Source organism: Taudactylus pleione, unplaced genomic scaffold (assembly GCF_031769625.1).
Source record: "Taudactylus pleione unplaced genomic scaffold, aTauple2 ptg000229l, whole genome shotgun sequence".
Lineage (NCBI taxonomy): Eukaryota > Metazoa > Chordata > Amphibia > Anura > Myobatrachidae > Taudactylus > Taudactylus pleione.
In genome coordinates, this window is record NW_028284631.1 from 1,812,567 (window position 1) to 1,831,068 (window position 18,502).

At 43.8% G+C, this 18,502-nt stretch overlaps 1 protein-coding gene across 3 annotated transcripts in view; it reads left to right on the plus strand.

Annotated features, from left to right (window-relative positions):
* IWS1 (interacts with SUPT6H, CTD assembly factor 1) overlaps positions 1-13,401 on the plus strand; it is a 38,819-nt gene extending 25,418 nt beyond the window's left edge. Inside the window, exons 10-15 of one of the 3 annotated variants that reach the window (XM_088479207.1) lie at positions 1,554-1,671; positions 9,954-10,065; positions 10,508-10,564; positions 11,038-11,149; positions 11,394-11,564; positions 12,972-13,059. In XM_088479207.1, coding sequence (XP_088335333.1) covers positions 1,554-1,671; positions 9,954-10,065; positions 10,508-10,564; positions 11,038-11,149; positions 11,394-11,522 — 528 coding nt within the window. In that variant the 3' untranslated portion in view covers positions 11,523-11,564; positions 12,972-13,059. Of the gene's footprint in view, positions 1-1,553; positions 1,672-9,953; positions 10,066-10,507; positions 10,565-11,037; positions 11,150-11,393; positions 11,565-12,971 lie in introns of all 3 variants that reach the window. The other 2 variants (XM_088479208.1, XM_088479206.1) reach the window with 2 other exon arrangements.
* The last annotated feature ends 5,101 nt before the right edge of the window (positions 13,402-18,502 follow it).

Here is an 18,502-nt window from a genome sequence, read left to right on the forward strand (position 1 = left end):
CCATAAAGATCTAGTCAGCTGTTGTCATAGCGTCTGGAAGATTTTATATCTTCTGGTTTAAGAAGTGGTGTACATCAACCATCACGTTGGCACTAAAAGCTCTTGTTTGACAAAGGAAACCACCATGATAATACTTTGGGCAGAACACACCATCACTGCTCTCTCAGTGGTATTCATTTCAGGGGTAGAGACCTGGGAATTAGACTTGAGAAGAAAGGATCTGAAGACCTTTTGGTACACGCCATGTCTGTCCCATGGAATGTGGCATGTTGTGAACATGATTTTAGTTACGCCAGAGTGGCCAAGAAGTTAGAAGGTTGCTGCGATATTGAAATGGTCAATGAACATAGACAACCCATGACATCTTCCTCTTAGACAGGACCTTTTAAGTCCAGGACCATTTTATCAACTATTTACTTTAGCTAGCTTAAAGGCTGTAAATTGAAAACTATGATCCTAGATTAGGAGGGCTTCTCTGGCAGTGGTGTTAAATCTTAAGGCTAGAAAGCTGATTTCCCTTAAAAATGATCTAAACGTTGGGTAGATCTATAACTCCTGGTTACAGAAAAAGGGGTCTCCTACCTCTGCTTTTTGTTTGACCGTGTTAATTATGTATTTTGCTGGGGAGGTCTGAACAGTGGTAGTTTAGAATTTCCCATCTCCGTCAGAATTACATACTTTATTGCAAGGAGTGCTCATGTGCAACTACCATAAATTCTTCCTGTAAGGTCTTGTTAATTAAACTTACTCTTATCAATCTTACAACCTGCTCCTTTAAACAGTTTTGAGTTGATGTAGTTTAAATTTCTTATATGAAAGACAACCTTCTTATAGCCATCCAGTGAGGAGAGTTTTGAAACTTGGGTCTCTATTTTGCAGATCTCCATATACCATTTTTTCAGGAATATAGTGCTGTTCTTAGAAATAGAACCCCTTTTCATCCAAGAGTATTGTCCAAATTCCACTTATATCAAGGTATTTCCACCTTTAGGCAGTGGTGAATAATCAGACGAAAGACTCCTTCACTTGGTGTTGGCTGTCAGGGCTTTGAGGAGCTATATTAATAGGACTCGAGCTGCCAAAAAAGTATTACCTTTTTGGTCTTCTATGATGCCCACAAAATTATTTCCTGCATCTAAGCAAACTATTGCTTGGTGGATCACCATCACAATACGACAGGCTAACACAGGGCGTAGGGGCAGCTCTGTGATCTCTTTTTGATGGCTTAGGTTTTAATGCTAACCATGGCTGAGCACAGATGGTTAAATCAAACTGACTGATGTACGAATTGTCACCTGTGCCCAAGCATGGTTATTCTTAAAACTTGGGCAGTTAGGGTGCCTTGAGGACGGAGTTTAGGAACATCTGGGCTAGGGGATATAGAGAGGGGGTGAGTTTCAGACTTCTGTCAGAGCTTTCTATTCCCATGGATCCAATGTCCGCTAATAAACATAGAGAATGATTTAACATTCATGAAAATGTTGTTTGTTTTTTTTTTGTTTTGTTGAACTTGATGATTTTATGTATTTTTTATTTATTTTTTTTACCTTCAGCTGCCCAGTGTGAGTCAGGAGACATTAAAACACAGCGGTATTGGCAGAGCGATTATGTATTTATACAAACACCCCAAAGAGTCCCGACCCAACAAGGACATTGCTGGCAAGCTAATTAGTATGTATTTCTCTTTTATGTGCATGCTATTGAGTGTGTATGTATGTATGTATGTGTGTGTGTGTATATATATATATATATATATATATATATATATATATATATATATATATTCATTTATTGTGACACAGTTAGGTTTAGGGGGTCCCTCTCCTGGGTAGAGGACTCCTTCCTTACACACACACACAGCAGCAGGGAAGCAGCACACCAGTCTGGATGCAAGTACAAGCTGGTCGGCGCCAGTCTTTATTGTACAGTGTCAGAAATAACACAAAGAAAACATAAACGTAAATCCTAGCCCTGTCGGGGCACTAACTTCACAGGTAGTTCCCTCACTACCAGAACCTGGCAGGGCCTAATGCCCTCGCCAGCAACAAAGCACAGCACAGTACTCACAGATAGGTTTTCCAAGTGTCTCTGAGCAAACTCCCTGTCTGCTCTCCCAGGTGAGACAATCAGCCCTCAACACACTAGGCTTATATTGGCCACTCTCAGGTGGGAACCCAATCAAGCCTGTTACCAGGCTAAGAGAACCAAAACCTGGAGTGGGCGTGGGTGGAGCCCTCCCTCTCCTCTCACCCACAACCCCCAGGTCCCAAACCGGCTTTTCAAAAAACCGAAACTCAAGCCTGCTAAACTGCAGACTTTCTCCTGGGGTTTTAAAACACAAAAGACAGGAATCTGGGACAAATGTACCTGCCACAGACCACTTTACCAGTGATCCTATCACATATCCCCCCCCTTTGTTTCGACCTGTGGGGCGGAACAACTGAAGCCCCCAAACAATGAACGCGTGACAACGCGACAGCATTGGCCAGCTGGCTTCCTGGCCTGTGTTCCACTGAAAATTTAAAAGTTTGTAACGCCAAGAACCATCTTGTAATTCTCGGATTACTGTCCTTATTTTCAGACATCCACTTCAGAGGGGCATGGTCAGTGATCAATTTGAACTTTCTTCCGACCAAGTAGTACCTGAGAGCCTCTAACGCCCACTTTATGGCCAACGCCTCCTTCTCCACTGTGGCATAGTTTCTCTCATGTATATTCAACTTTCTGCTAAGATAGAAAATAGGGTGTTCCTCACCCTCCTTGTTCTGGGACAGGACCGCTCCTATACCTACCTCTGATGCACCAGTTTGTACTATAAATTCCCTTTCAAAATTAGGAGTCATCAGGACTGGTTGGGAACACAACGCTACTTTCAACTCCTGAAAAGCTTTCTCTGCCTCAGGACTCCATTCTACCATGACTTTTTGTTTGCCTTTGGTCAGGTCAGTCAGTGAGACTGCCATGGTGGCAAAGTTCGGTATAAACCTCCTGTAATACCCCGTAATTCCCAAGAAGGCTCTCACCTGCTTCTTATTCAGAGGCCGTGGCCAGTTTTGTATGGCATCAACTTTATTGAGCTGAGGCTTTATCAGGCCTCTGCCAATGGTGTATCCCAGATATTTTACTTCCTCCATGCCTAGACAACACTTTTTTGGGTTGGCTGTCAAACCTGCCTTATAGATGGAGTCCAACACTGCTTGTACCCTGGGTAAGTGAGACTGCCAATCAGGACTATGAACGACCACGTCATCCAGATAAGCAGCCGCATACCGTCTATGGGGCCTTAAAATCCTGTCCATCATTCTTTGGAAGGTAGCAGGTGCCCCATGTAGCCCAAAGGGCAACATCTTGTACTGAAACAAGCCCTCTGGCGCTGAAAAAGCTGTCTTTTGTTTGGCGCTCTCGGTTAACGGTACTTGCCAATACCCTTTGGTTAGGTCAAGAGTGGTTAAATACCTTGCCATCCCTAGTCTCTCAATCAGTTCATCCACTCTTGGTATCGGGTAGGCATCGAATTTTGAAACACTGTTCAACTTTCGGAAGTCATTGCAGAAACGCACACTCCCGTCGGGCTTTGGAATCAACATAATGGGACTTGACCATTCACTATGTGATTCTTCAATAACCCCTAACTCTAGCATATTTTTAATTTCTTTCGACACCGATTCTCTTTGTGCTTCTGGTAACCTATAGGGCTTTAGATTAACTTTAACCCCTGGGTCAGTGATGATGTCATGTTTAATGACCGAGGTTTTCCCAGGTACGTCAGAGAACAGCACCCTATTTCTAATCAGAAACTCCTTGACCTCTTGTTGTTGAATTGCCGACAGGGTTTTTGCCACTGTCACTTCGGGAACTAAGGGCCCTGGACTTACTGGAGGGTCTCGGACGGCCGACAGTACCGTTCTATCTTTCCAGGGCTTTAACAGATTTATATGGTATATCTGTTCCGGCTTTCTTTTCCCCGGCTGGTAAACTTTGTAATTGACCTGCCCCACTCTTTCTAAGATTTCAAAGGGCCCTTGCCATTTAGCCAAAAGTTTATTTTCCACAGTGGGAACCAATACTAACACTCTGTCCCCAGGAGCAAAGCTGCGTAACCGAGCATTGCGGTTGTATACCCTCTGCTGTGCCTGTTGAGCCTGTTCCAGGTGCTCTCTCACTATCGGCACTACCGCAGCAATTCTCTCCTGCATTTGAGAAACATACTCAATCACCGTTTTGTAAGGACTAGACTGCCCCTCCCATGTCTCTTTGGCAATGTCTAGTAACCCCCTTGGGTGTCTCCCATACAACAAGTCGAAGGGTGAAAACCCGGTGGAGGACTGGGGAACTTCTCTTATGGCCAACAATAAATACGGCAATAAGTAGTCCCAATCCCTACCATCCTTGTCGACCACTTTCCTAAGCATGTGTTTTAACGTCTTGTTAAACCTCTCGACCAGCCCATCGGTTTGGGGGTGATAAACCGAAGTTCTTAACTGTTCGATTTTGAACAGGCGGCATAACTCTTTCATGACTTTTGACATAAACGGTGTACCCTGGTCAGTTAGTATCTCCTTAGGTATACCCAGCCTGCTAAAGACATGAACTAGCTCTCTGGCAATGGTCTTGGTTGACGTATTGCGCAACGGGATCGCTTCCGGGTACCTGGTAGCGTAATCCATTATGACCAGAATATACTGGTGTCCCCTGGCAGACTTCATTAAGGGTCCAACCAAATCCATCGCTATTCTTTCAAACGGCACCTCTATGATAGGCAATGGAACTAGTGGACCCTTAAAATGTGGCCTGGGAGCATGATACTGACACTCAGGGCAGGATGCGCAAAAGTCAGATACCTCTTTATGAAGCCCGGGCCAGAAAAACCTCTGCATTATTCGCTCAGTGGTTTTCTCTACCCCTAGATGGCCTGCCGTTATATGACCATGGGCCAGATCCAACACTGTTCTTCTGTAGGCTTTGGGAACTATTAGTTGTTCCACAACATCTTCCCCCTTCTTAGTCACCTGATATAACAAATCCTGACACATTGTCATGAGGGGATAGGACAAAGGACTATCAGGGTCTACGGGTTTACCATCAACTATTTTTACATTCTCCCTGGCTTTTACCAAAGTAGGGTCATTCAACTGCTCCACGGCAAAGATCTCTCTTCTGACCTCTAAATCAGGCAGACGATCACCTGGCCCAACAACACTTCCCACCTCAATGGGAGGCACATCAGTTGGTAGGCCACCGTCACATTCCGCATTCTCTAGTTCACCAACCATAGTAGAAAAAGGGAATAACTCTGACTCAGAAGAAACTCCCTCCTCCACTACATCGACAACCTTCTCAAATGGATCGGGGTTGTTCACCTCTGGAACAAAACGGCTTTCCCACAACTTCCAGAAGTGAGCAAAGTCTCTCCCCAATATTGCATCGTACACCAGACCATGCACCAAACCCACAGAAACTATAGCAGAGCCACATGGTGTCTCGATGTTCACCTCGGCCGTAACATAATATCGAGTATCCCCATGTTTGCAGGTCACACCAACAGTTTTCCCTGTATGCCTCAAGGGGTTCACCAGCTCAGCTTTTATAAGTGTCACCAAGCTACCAAAGTCTAACAGTGCCTCTACTCGGTTGCCATCTACAGTGAGTACACACATGTGCTTATCAGTCTCAGCCTGCCGGTCAGCCGTACAGGCTATCTGTGCAAAGAAAGACCCCCTGCGGTAGACATGAGCAGTATCACATTGCATAGGTTCAGTTGTAAGTGCACAATTAGCGGCAATATGGCCGAAGCCACCACATCGGAAACACTGAGTCATATTAATGTCTAGTCGTTTACGGGGCAAGAACCTTCCCGGCCTGGCAGGCCTGTCTCCAGGTTCTACACCCTCCGTCTTAGGTACATTCCACCGCCCAGCACCCTTCTCCCTTGGAACAGTCTTACCAGTGTCTATGGGAGTTCGCCGGTGCGCCATCGGGGCTCGGTGGGGCATACTCATCAGCTCCTCAGCCGCCACGTACCTCTCCACCAGCTCGACCAACTGGTCTGCGGACTTAGGGTCTGCATGGCTCACCCATTTGCGCAGAGTCGCAGGTAATGATCGCAGGTACCGGTCCATCACGACCCTCTCCACGATCTGTGGTCCCGTCAGCGTCTCGGGCTGTAGCCATTTTGAGGACAGATGGGCGAGGTCATGCATCTGTGAACGTGGAGGCTTGTCCATATGGAACTCTCAGCGGTGGACCCGTTGGGCACGAACAAAGGTGGTGACTCCCAAGCAAGTTAGGATCTCCTGTTTTAGTTTTTTATAGTCCTTGGCATCAGCCAGGCATAAGTCAAAATAGGCCTTTTGTGGCTCCCCAGACAAAAAAGGTGCCACCAGACTTGCCCACTGCTCCTGGGGCCAACTCTCCCTTTCGGCCGTTCTTTCAAATGCGGCGAGATAGGCCTCCACATCATCGCCCGAAGTCATCTTTTGGAGGAAGTGACTGGCTCGTACGGAGTGAGTGGTGGTGGGAGGACCAGTATTAACATCTCTGGGCCGGGCGACCAGGTGCTGTACCACCTCTTTTATGGCCTGGCTGTTTTCCTCGATGGCGACCTGTTGTTGCCTCTGGGCTGTCTCCAAGGCCAACAGTTGCACCCTGGAGGATTCCTGCTGAGCCCAGGTAGCTTCCTGCTGAAGTTTGTTCGTCTCCTGCTGAGCTCTGGTAGATTCCTGCTGAAGTTTGTTTGTCTCCTGCTGAGCCCTGGTAGATTCCTGCTGAGCTGCTGTAGCTTGGAGCAAGGCCTTAACAATGTCCTCCATTTTGTCCTGGGGTGTAGGTTGGAAGCTGAACCTTGCCTCTCTGAGCATTGGCTGACGCCTCCTCTATGGGACTCCAAGGACACAGTGTTATTTCCACACTCACAAATTGGGTGTCTGTCCCTTTTAAATGGAAAGTTTTCCTCTTGCTGCAACTTTAGTGTGTGTGGTTGCCCGCATTCTCCACCATATTGTGACACAGTTAGGTTTAGGGGGTCCCTCTCCTGGGTAGAGGACTCCTTCCTTACACACACACACAGCAGCAGGGAAGCAGCACACCAGTCTGGATGCAAGTACAAGCTGGTCGGCGCCAGTCTTTATTGTACAGTGTCAGAAATAACACAAAGAAAACATAAACGTAAATCCTAGCCCTGTCGGGGCACTAACTTCACAGGTAGTTCCCTCACTACCAGAACCTGGCAGGGCCTAATGCCCTCGCCAGCAACAAAGCACAGCACAGTACTCACAGATAGGTTTTCCAAGTGTCTCTGAGCAAACTCCCTGTCTGCTCTCCCAGGTGAGACAATCAGCCCTCAACACACTAGGCTTATATTGGCCACTCTCAGATGGGAACCCAATCAAGCCTGTTACCAGGCTAAGAGAACCAAAACCTGGAGTGGCCGTTGGTGGAGCCCTCCCTCTCCTCTCACCCACAACCCCCAGGTCCCAAACCGGCTTTTCCAAAAACCGAAACTCAAGCCTGCTAAACTGCAGACTTTCTCCTGGGGGTTTAAAACACAAAAGACAGGAATCTGGGACAAATGTACCTGCCACAGACCACTTTACCAGTGATCCTATCACTATCCACTGCTTTGAGCTAGCTAGGGGACACAGGCTCGCACCTGTATTACTGTTTGTATAATACTATGCCCAACAGTTTAGGGATTGCAGTCTTTTCACCATCTTTTTTTTTCTCTGGGATATTTTCAACTCAATGCTGCTATTACATTTCATCTTGGTATCAAAATAATGTTGATGACTTCTTGAAATCCTTTTTGGTTTAGCCGACCAATCTAGTTTAACCTTGTTGATCCTACTGTTGCATTAATTTGGTTTGGCTGTATAGAGGATAGTCTGTTTCCTCTTACTGCTTGTGCTATGAGCGTTCTTAGTGAATATTTGACCTGGAGCTCCTCTTCATCCCGATATTCTAATTCTGAGAACGTCCTAGAAATAACTGGCAGAATAAAACTGGCAAATAGGAATCGATCACATTTGGCCCCTGGTCTTTGTTGCATGCTTTCACCAAATTCCACCATATTTTAATTTTGAGTTTTAAAAGTAAGGTACTGAAAGCTGTTGGCTCCTATTGGCTAAATGATTTTAGACATCCCCATTAGATAATTTATGCAATCTTTATATAGTTGAGGAATTAATTTTTCTAGAGTCAATGGGAATATGATATGCATCATCCTTCTCTGGAGCATTATACTGTTCGTCAACTTTCCATTTAACTTTGGTTGTTGTACAACTTCAGAAATATTGGTTCATTTTCTAATTTCCTTATCCTTTAATGTATTTGCGGTTTTTGAATGAGGTGAAGTAGGGTTCTGCGTGCGTTTTATGAGATAATCAACCCTAGTTTTCAGCTGAGGTGATAGTGAGGGAAAGATTTACAAAAGCAACTCCTTTTTCTGTGGACATTTTGTACATTTTATAGTCTTCCTAACCGTACAACTGTTAGAATCAATATATTGTCGTGATTACCTGCTTCCTCACTCTTGCAGTCCTAAACTTTTAAGGGGCATATTCAATTTGAGGCGAAAAGTCTGAAGATTTTTCAGGGGATAAAGTATCGGGTGCGTGCCCGCTTATCCCCGTATTCAATTAGGAATCAGCGAAAACGGGACCCGGCAGAAAGGTAAGTAATCAGTCTTGTCACTTTTTGGGGAAATCAGCCTGTCACCCCTCAAAAGATGGTCTGACATGGGGGATCACTATGGGCCTACTGAAGGTAATTAGGGTTTTTAAACAGCCGCGGCAGGTGCATAAATGCGTCTTTGCAGAAGTGGTGAAGAATAGCATTTAGGTGTTTTGTTTTGTTTTTGTTTTTTTAAATAACTAGTCCCATCAAATTTGGGGTACATAAAAATGGGTGCAAGCATATTTTTAAGTCCCTAAAGTGATTTTTAAAATTTCTTCAAAAATCCACCTGCTGCAACCACCCGCATTCTAGAAAACACCTGCCGCATACTTGGGGACCCCCCTCTGAGTCAATTTCGCTAGTTTCGAAGTTTGTCCCCCAACTTTTTTTTTTTCGCCCCCAAAATGAAACCACTTTTTTTGGGGGTGTCCTATGCTTATTTTAAGAAAAATTTTGACAGAGATTTCTTTAAGGGGACGTTCCAAATGCTGCAGGGTATTTTTTTTAATTTTACACCCCAAAACCCCAATTTTGCACTTTTTTTTAGCCACCTATGCAGTGGTGAAGACTTATCCCTGTTTTTTTTACAAAGACTTTTCGCACCTGCGAGAATTCTTTGAAATTGAATATGGGGATAATTGAAAGTGGCGAAAATGACGTCATCGGCGATAAATTATCGCCGATAACGGGCTTTTCGCACCAAATTGAATATGGCCCTAAATGTGATGAGATTTATATCTGTGATAGACTATTGTTTATCAGCTATTTTATGATCTGTTAATTTAAAGAAATTCAATTTCAAGTAAATGTCCTAAAAGGTGCACAGACACAACAAGACTATTTGACGTTAATAGAAAAAAATAGTTGCTGAGGGATTAATCGTTTCAAAATAGGCATTCGATATTTAAATGATCACTTATGTCCTGAATAAATGTTACTAACGTTCTCATAAACTAGTTGGAAACGCATACATGCTCACCACTATAGCATTGTGCCTGATTTGCACCAGCAAGGTGTTTTCAGATGCAGGAGTAGTGATGCCTGCAACGTTTATGCCATTACTGAACTTTCTAAACCTTTTATAGGTCTAAGCATTATTTTTTTAACCAAAACACTATCCTTCTATAGCATGAGTGCATGCAGGCTTATTTATCTAGCACCTAGAAGATAATAGCTTGAATCTGTTATGGGCAACATCTCCACTTCTAAACCTGCACTTTAGTAAATATACCCTGTATTGTCAATTTAGGTGTAGTTGTTTATTGTATATCTAATACCTTCAGATGAATGGTCACGACCTATTTTTGGATTGAGCTCCAACTTCAAGGGGATGACCAGAGAGGAGAGAGAGCAGAGGGATCTGGAGCAGATGCCACAGCGCCGAAGACTGAGCAGGTAAAAATGGCACAGTAACACAACGCTTAGGAACGTTTGTTTTGGGAGGTTCTCCTTATCTGGCAGTGTACAAGGCATTAAAATGGGAATATTAAGCAGAATCCACAAACTTCTCAAAGAATCCAACAATTCCTTGTAAAGTCTTATTGACATAACTATTTGCTTTGTGAATTAAACTAGTGAAATGTGTTTAAAAAATAATGGGTACATTAAAAGATAATTTTATATTGTATATGTTGAGAACATGGATCACATTGTTGAACAAAGCACGGAATATCAATGAAATGTTCTTAAATTAGGCTTTTAGCCACACACTTTAATAAGTTTTTTTTTTTTTTACTGACTACTATAGGGAATACATTTGTACTTTGTTGGAGGAAAAATTGTGAAATTACTATTTTGAGTGTTTGCATTAATTTTTTTTTTTTTCTTTTTTATCTAGTTCGGGAGGTCAGACACCACGCAGGGACCTGGAGAAAGTGCTGACAGGGGAAGAGAAGTATGTATCCACTTCAACCTTTTAGTGACATTTCCAATGTACTTGCTTTCTACCGAATCTACTGTAGTTTCCACATGTGTTTCTGTAGGATGTTGTAATATTAAAACGTATTTGATATTCCTTTATTGTCCTATGGAATTTCAGCAAATTTTTGACAGCTCCTCCATTTTTCATAGTATCAATCTCTCTTGAGAAACTTCTGTTGGCAAAAACGCACACGTGGTCTTCTGCACTTATGTATGGGTAGATGGAAAATACTGAATGGTCCCTGACTGCTTCTCTGTGATTTTATTAATAATTTTTTTGAGGTTAAAGAAATGTTAGTCGGGTACTGTTGTAATCTTTTAACAAGAACTACACACGTGTACAGATACTAGTAAATACAATTTACAAACCGATTATAATTTTTTTTTTTATCAAAGTGAAGTTAACTTTGCCTGCAGTTTGACTTTAGTTGGCATTCTTTTGTTTAGGGCATTACGACCAGGTGACCCAGGTTTCTGTGCCCGTGCTCGTGTTCCCCTGCCTTCCAACAAAGATTATGTGGTCCGTCCAAAGTGGAATGTGGAAATGGAATCCTCACGGGTAAGTTCAGCGATTATGTTCTATTGCTGAATATATCCGGTGACCACATCTAACAGTTGTCAGCGTGTTCCTTTTGCTCATAACTTCTCCTTAATTTTCTGTGGAGTCCATGATCTAGTTTAAGTGAGTTGGGCTCATATCTCATTTCTACTCTTTCTATTTCCTTACTATGCTTCTCTGCCCTTTTTTTCCATCATCCTTTACACTGCCCTGTGTCATATAATATGGTGGGATCCTGGTTCAGTTTGGAGGTCCCCGGAAGGGCATAACCCGCCTGGAGAAGCACAAGAGACGCTTTGCTGAACAGAAAAGACTCACTAAAAGCACTCATGCCGTCAAATTCAGCATTGAGGGAAACAGGATGCCCCTGTGATGTAGGGGTCTCCGCGTGACTTATCCTAACCCCTCTCCCAGTGTGAGAAGACAATGGGTGTGCTCTGCATGCACCTGATTCTGCTTCTCAAATATGTTTGTTTTTTCCTGTCCACTAACATGCCAGGATGTTTCTTTTCACTGCTTGAGGGAGGCAACACGCATTAACAAATAACTAAATTACACCCAAATTTAGATAATTTACACCCAAATTAGATAAGTTACAAGTTCTGTTAATTTCACAGAGATGCTCACGAGTCAGATACGGTTAGGTTTATTTAATACCATTGTGGTAATACACAATAGACATGTAACCCACAGCAACCAATAACTTACTACTAAACTTCACTTTCATATGACTGAAGAGATGTTTGGCACCAATCAACTAAAATGTTACTGGTTGTTTATGATGAACTTTATGTAAACCTCTATGGGTAATGTAGACATCAGCTAGTAAGTCTATCTGCCTTCTCCTTCCTATGTGATTATTTCTAACCATTCTGCTGAGAAGTCTGTTAGGGTAAGGTATATTCAAGTAGACATGCAGATAGTTGCTAGGGGGCACTGTTGGTGCCATGTATTAAGGTGTATATACGCGGTATGCAATCGGGAAGCCGACTGCCTAAATACCGGCAGCCGGCTTCCCGACTGTCATATCCCGGCAAGATGTAGACGCCCGGCATTTCCCCGGCGCCCGTCATCCCGATCGTAGTGAGGCCAGGCGCCGCGAGCGGACAGCCGCGGGGGGGAGGGTTAGGTCTAGGGCTCCCGGGGGGGATCTCCCGGGCACCCCCCCGGGAGGGTTAGGCTAGGGGGAGGGAGGGTTAGGGTTAGGCACCCCGGGGGGGGGGGGACTTGGGGTTAGGCACCCCCCCCGGGGGACTTAGGTTTAGGCAGCGGGGAAGGGGGTGGTTAGGGTTAGGCACTTGGGGGGGAGGTTAGGGTTAGGCACCCCTAAGGAGGGTTAGGGGGGGTTAGGTTAGACAATACTTACCTATCCACGATCGTGATTTCCAGCGCTGTCGGGCTTCCGCTGCTGGGGTCTCTGCTGATGTCGGGCTGCCGCTGCCGGGAATCGAACCTGCGGCCGGCGGTATTTCATAACAATTCCATATATGCTGGCTGCCCTAATAAAAATGCATGCACTACCGGTTGCAATAAGGAGATGATGACTTGCATGTGTCCTCAGCTTTTAAAAATATCAGTTATGCTGTAGTCCAGTTTCCCAAACTCTGCCGTTACAGTCCAGGGTTTAAAGATATTCATGCTTGAGTCCAGGTGGTTAAATCAAATTGACTGAGGTACTAATTAAGTCACCTGTTCTCAAGAATGGATATTCTTAAAACTTGGTCTGTAATGGCGTAATTTAGGAAACTCTGCTATAGTCTTTGTTGCCTTTTGGTTGCAAATAGTAAACACCCACTTACGTGTTCTCCTCTCTTTTTATTAGTACCAGGGAAGCGCAAAGAAAGGTGTGAGCCGATTGGACAAACAGATGAGGAAGTTCACAGACATCCGGAAGAAGTGCCGATCTTCCCATGCTGTTAAGATCAGCATAGAGGGAAATAAGATGCCATTGTGACATGCACTTCCCCTACCACAGCATCTAGATAGTGATGGGGCTCCTAATGAACTTGTCCTGTTGCTGTCATTTAATTGGACTCTTTTGAGCCTTTTGCAATAGTTTTAATGTATTATTTTTCTCCTTGTAAATGTGTTCTATGCCTTGCAGGAGACCTTGGCCTCTCCTGCTTACCGAATAATTCCTCTCACTAGCCCTTTTTGGGCTTTATTTAATGCTGTTGTTTGTACAGATCAATTTCTCTTCGTACCTCAGTGTCTGGATTTTGGACAATAAAATTCTATCTTGGTTTTTCTAACCCTGTTTCAAGAGTGTTTAAATCAGAATGATGGAGTTTAATGTAGATAAAAGCCTTCAAGACGTATGTGTGGTATATAAGTCTGACCTGTCACCTGGGTTATTGTATGGACCCCAGACCTAGCCATGCAAAAACAAATGTATGATAGATGGTGATAATGAAGTGTGTCTTGCAGATCATGACTTTTCTAACATACTTAAGGTATTATTGTTTCCGTGATGTTAATAATGGAAGCCTCCTTCTCCCCTAAACCCTGCTCCTAGCCTGCAAAAGCCAGTTTTACATTGGTTCCCAAGTAGCTGGGCACAGCTTTTGGGGCTGCCTCGAGCAGTCTATTTTTTAGAACTTTTTTTTTTTTTTTTTCCCCACTGACCGGTCAGTGGAAACTTTGTCACTGACGCTACCGTGCCTGCTTCACCTTCCCTACTTCGGCAGGCGGCACACTGGCAACAGGGTCCAGCACAAGGCACACAGACAGAGCACAGGGACTGCCAGCAGTGGGGTTCTTTCTCTCCATACCACCAGGGACAATTTTGCAACAGAGCTGCCGTATAGCAATGACCGCAAGTCCCGGGGTCGGCCAGAGGGGGAGGAGCATTTGCCTTATTGTCTCCTCTTCTGCCCTTTGGCGTGTCCCCTGTCTTAGTTTGCGCGCCAAAGGCTCTCCTCCCTCATTGAGACGCTGGGCGTCCATTTTAATGTAACTGCTGAGAGAGGAGGACGTTTTCTCCTGCCTCCCCTATACCTCACACGGCTGGGTGCCAGAGCATTGTATTGTCCCCTTCCCCACCTGCTGGTGCTGATTGCTGGAAACATATATTTGTATGATTTTTTTTTTTTCTATTGCAGAGGTTCTCAAACTCTGTCCTCAGGACCCCACACAGTTCACGTTTTGTAGGTTACCCAGCAGGTGCTCAGATGTAGTCATTACTCACTGACACATTTTAAAAGCTCCACTGGTAGCTAATTATTTCACTTTATGATTTTGTGAGGAGACTAGGAACACATGCACTGTTTGGGGTCCTGAGGGTCGAGTTTGAGAACCTGTGTTCTATTGTATTACTGCTGAGCACTTGAATGACCTTTTCTGTGTGCCTGATCTAAATGCGCTTTACTCTAATTTCTTAAACTATTTTATATAGCTTCTCTAATTCAGAGTTTAGCTACTGTTTTACGCAAACTACTCTAATCTTTACTACAATTACTTACTGTATACTGATTTAGATTAATTCAGTTTATTTTTCTTACTAGGTTACACCAAGTGACTACTTATTTGTTGTCACTTTCATTCCATTGTAATTTAGGTATAGTTTTAACATTTCAGAACTGTGATGACCCACTCAGTACTTTTTGTGGTCTACTGTACTTCACTGTTCTCGCCATCACACAAATAGTGTGTGGGTGTGTGTCAGTTTTAATTACACCTGTGGAACTCCTTATTATGTCTTCCAAGGGTTCCCTGGGAAAGGGAAGATCCTGTGCTGCACACATTTTCTTGCAAAACTTGTAAGGAAAAATGCTCTAGTTCAACTCTGGATCACGAAGGCCTATGTGATCAATGCTTAGCAGGGGCACAGTGTATGGCTGGTCACCTACAGGAACCAACGTGGGGAATCCACTTTGTCAGGGGCCATGTTAGCACTGGCTTATCAATTAGCAGCCTCCCCCTCTATTGGATTCTGCACGAGTGCGGGACATTCTACAACCGCTCAAACCACTCCAGTGGAATCGCAGACGAATCCCGCAATCCCCGCTTGGGTTCAGGGCTTGTCTCAGTCGGTCCACATTCTTGTACATGTTATCTACCTCTTTTCAACAGATGTTAGAACATTCAGCTAAACAGAAGCCCAGCAGATGGGATAACTCCCTATTGTGGCTAGGAGTCTGACATCTCATGTCCGGAGGATGAGTTGTCCCAGACTACGGATGTAGAGTCATCTCAGCAGGACGTATGTGCATTGATCAAGGATGTAAAGACCACCCTGCTGATTAAGGATTTGGAAGTTGCTTCATCCTTGAAAGCACCCCTCTTTAAAAAAAAAAAAAAAAAAGGAGGAGCTGGCCGAGTTCCCTTCCTTGGCTCAACTAGAGGATCTCCTGGCGGAGGCTTGGTCATATCCCAAAAAGCATTTTCTTGTTTCCAAATGCATATTGACCTTTTATCTTCTCCCATCAGCGGAAATAGTAAAGTGAGAGTACCCCCTACCTTCCCAACATGCATGCATACATTGCGTGGCTGGTTAGGTCTACCACTCTTCCTATCCCAAATGTGGCTACTCTTAAAGATCCCATGGGTAGAAAGTTGAAAAGCTTTCTTAAGCCTGGTTTTGCCAAAGCCTTGCATCTATACCTCACCTTTCCCTGGGGTGGCTAAAGCATTAGGACATTGGGTGGATTACTTGGGGGAGGCCTCCGCTCTGGGGTCTATAAATTTGATCTGCTGTCCATGATGGAAAACATTCATGAGGCCTGTGTTTATCTAGGGGAAGCAGCTATACACTAGCATTCTCTTCCAAGTCCTTGGCAGTGGCTGCCAGATGCTCTCTGGCTTTGCATCTGGAGAGCGTACTCTGAGTCCAAGAAAGCCCTTGAACATTATCAAATCATTGACACGATGGCAGCCTCTAAGACTGCTTTCCTCCCGTCTGTGGCACCTAAGACAAAGGTTTTCTACTTTCACCGACAAGATGAGGCCTCATGGTCATTCTTCCTCTAGATTCCAGCATCCCTATTCCATGGGTTCACAGTCCAGAGATAGGCCAGATCTGGCTGCCGCTAGGCACCCAAATCAGCAGATAAACCTGTGGCATGACAGGTTGGGCCCACACATGGCGGACATCCCAGCGTGGGAGGCCTCCATTTGCTATTCAACGATTCCTGTGTAATAATATTCAAAGGGTATTTCAACCCAGTATTTATCAACAGGCCTTCCTGTTGATCTGGCAAGACAGAGGCTTTAAGGGAGTCCATCTGGTCTCTTCTCGCCTCTGTGATTGTCCCAGTTCCCTCTCCCCAGAGAGGAACCGGATTCTACACCAACTTGTTTCTTGTTCAGAAACCAGACTGCACCTTCCTTCCTGTCCTCAACCTGAAGTCTCAACCTGTTTCTCCGTTTTCCCAGGTTCAGGAAGGAATCGCTCTATTCGATCCTCCAAACCATGGGTATTTCATGACCTGCTTAGATATAAAGGATATTGACTCTTTGCATAAACTTAATGTAATTGTCTATAAAAGCCTTTGCCACTTATTTATTATTTATTTATTAACAGTTTCTTATATAGCGCAGTATATTCCATTGCGCTTTACAATTGGAAACAATTATAGAACAAAGCAGGGTAATAACAGACAGACATAGAGGTAAGGGGGCCCTACTTGCAAGCTTACAATCCATATACTTATGAAATGCTTATAATATTACTTCAGTATACCATAGTAACATTGACAAAAAGGTCTAAACACTGAAATAGCTAACTTGTGAAAAAAATACTTGTCATTCTCAAAACTTTTGGCCATGGCTGTAAATGTAATGTACTTAAACATAATATTTTATTGGGGCATCACTTGGGATGTACAATTTAGAAACATGACCATTTTGCCACTGTTTGCAGGTCTGCCAGTGATTAATGTTATACTCCACTGACAGCATATGATATTTTTCAAACTTGCCAACTCCTGTAGTGCGGTCTTACACCGTTCAGGAAAGTCCCTTGCAAAATACAGGATAGCCAATATTTCGGAATCATGGTTTAAAGGTATTCTACTGATTTGGCTAAATAAAGGTCTGTCAAAGGAGGGGAGCTTCCTGATTATCAATGCACTATATCTATGTGGTCACTAACATCAAATATAGTGCTATAACATGGGATACAGGGCCTGATTCACTACTGACTGCAACTGCGTTTACACACGCAATCAGCTGATTGTTGCATTATGTGCATGCGCAAACCGGGCATTACGATCGGGGCTGCGATCACAGTGACTACGCAGACCCATCACAAAGTGATTGACAGGAAGTGTCATTTGTGGGAGGTGACGGGGAGGGGGGTCAGCGAAACGCAGGTGTGCCAGTGCGCTTGAACGCCGTTGTATGGGCGTGCATAAATTATCCACTGCAATGCCATACGCAACTCATAGCGTGCGATGCGATGAAGTTAGCAATTCATAAGTCAGAGCTTGTGTAAGTGTGCGTGAGGCTGCGATGGTACCAATTTTATCACAGTCTTGCTAAACATTACGGATATGTGTAAGGTAAAGTGGGTGTCCTTATGTTGTGCTGCAACGGATTAGCATACTATCGCAGTTGAACTGTGTGCGTAATCGCAATTGCAGTTGTGATCCGTAATGAAACAGGCCCATAGTGAAAACAAATAAGAAATTGAAGAGTGATAAGCCCCTCACTTTGTACCGAAGAAGTCCAAATTTGTGGGACTTACTCATGAGACCAACAACATGGCTATGTGGACTAAAACCTGGGGTGCTACCTTTCATGCCTTGTTAGCTTGGATCATTCTTTAAACATTGATTATGATTGAGTATCCAATAATGTGTTCAATGGAATTCGTCTTGTATCATTTGTACTGCCCCCTAACTTATGTTGGTAAAACAGTCTGTGTGTTCGATGACAGGTCGTCCATCAGATCGGCACTAACAGCTGAAACTTCAGATAAACCTGTAGCAACACATTTTGCAGAGTTGGGTCACACATTAGCAAGTCTGAAATATACCATTATAGACCATGTCCCTCGTCCTTTGAGAGAATAAAAACAGAGGGAGAATTCTACAAAAGGAGGCAAAATGGATACAAAAGCTTCAAGCGGATAGCCAATTTGAGGGTTGTATGACCAAATTCCAAACAGTTTCCTGTAGTGACACTTTGCTCTTCTTTGATCCTTTTGGGACACCTTTTGTAATATTTTATATAACTTATTTATTGACTTTTATGTTCTTTGTTGGGTGGTGGGTCACAATTTATTTTTTTTTGCATTTTTGGTGAGGTTACTGGTAAAGAGATATACATACATATGGGTGTGTGTGTATGTATGTATATATATATATATATATATATATATACACACACACTTCTATATAATATATATATATA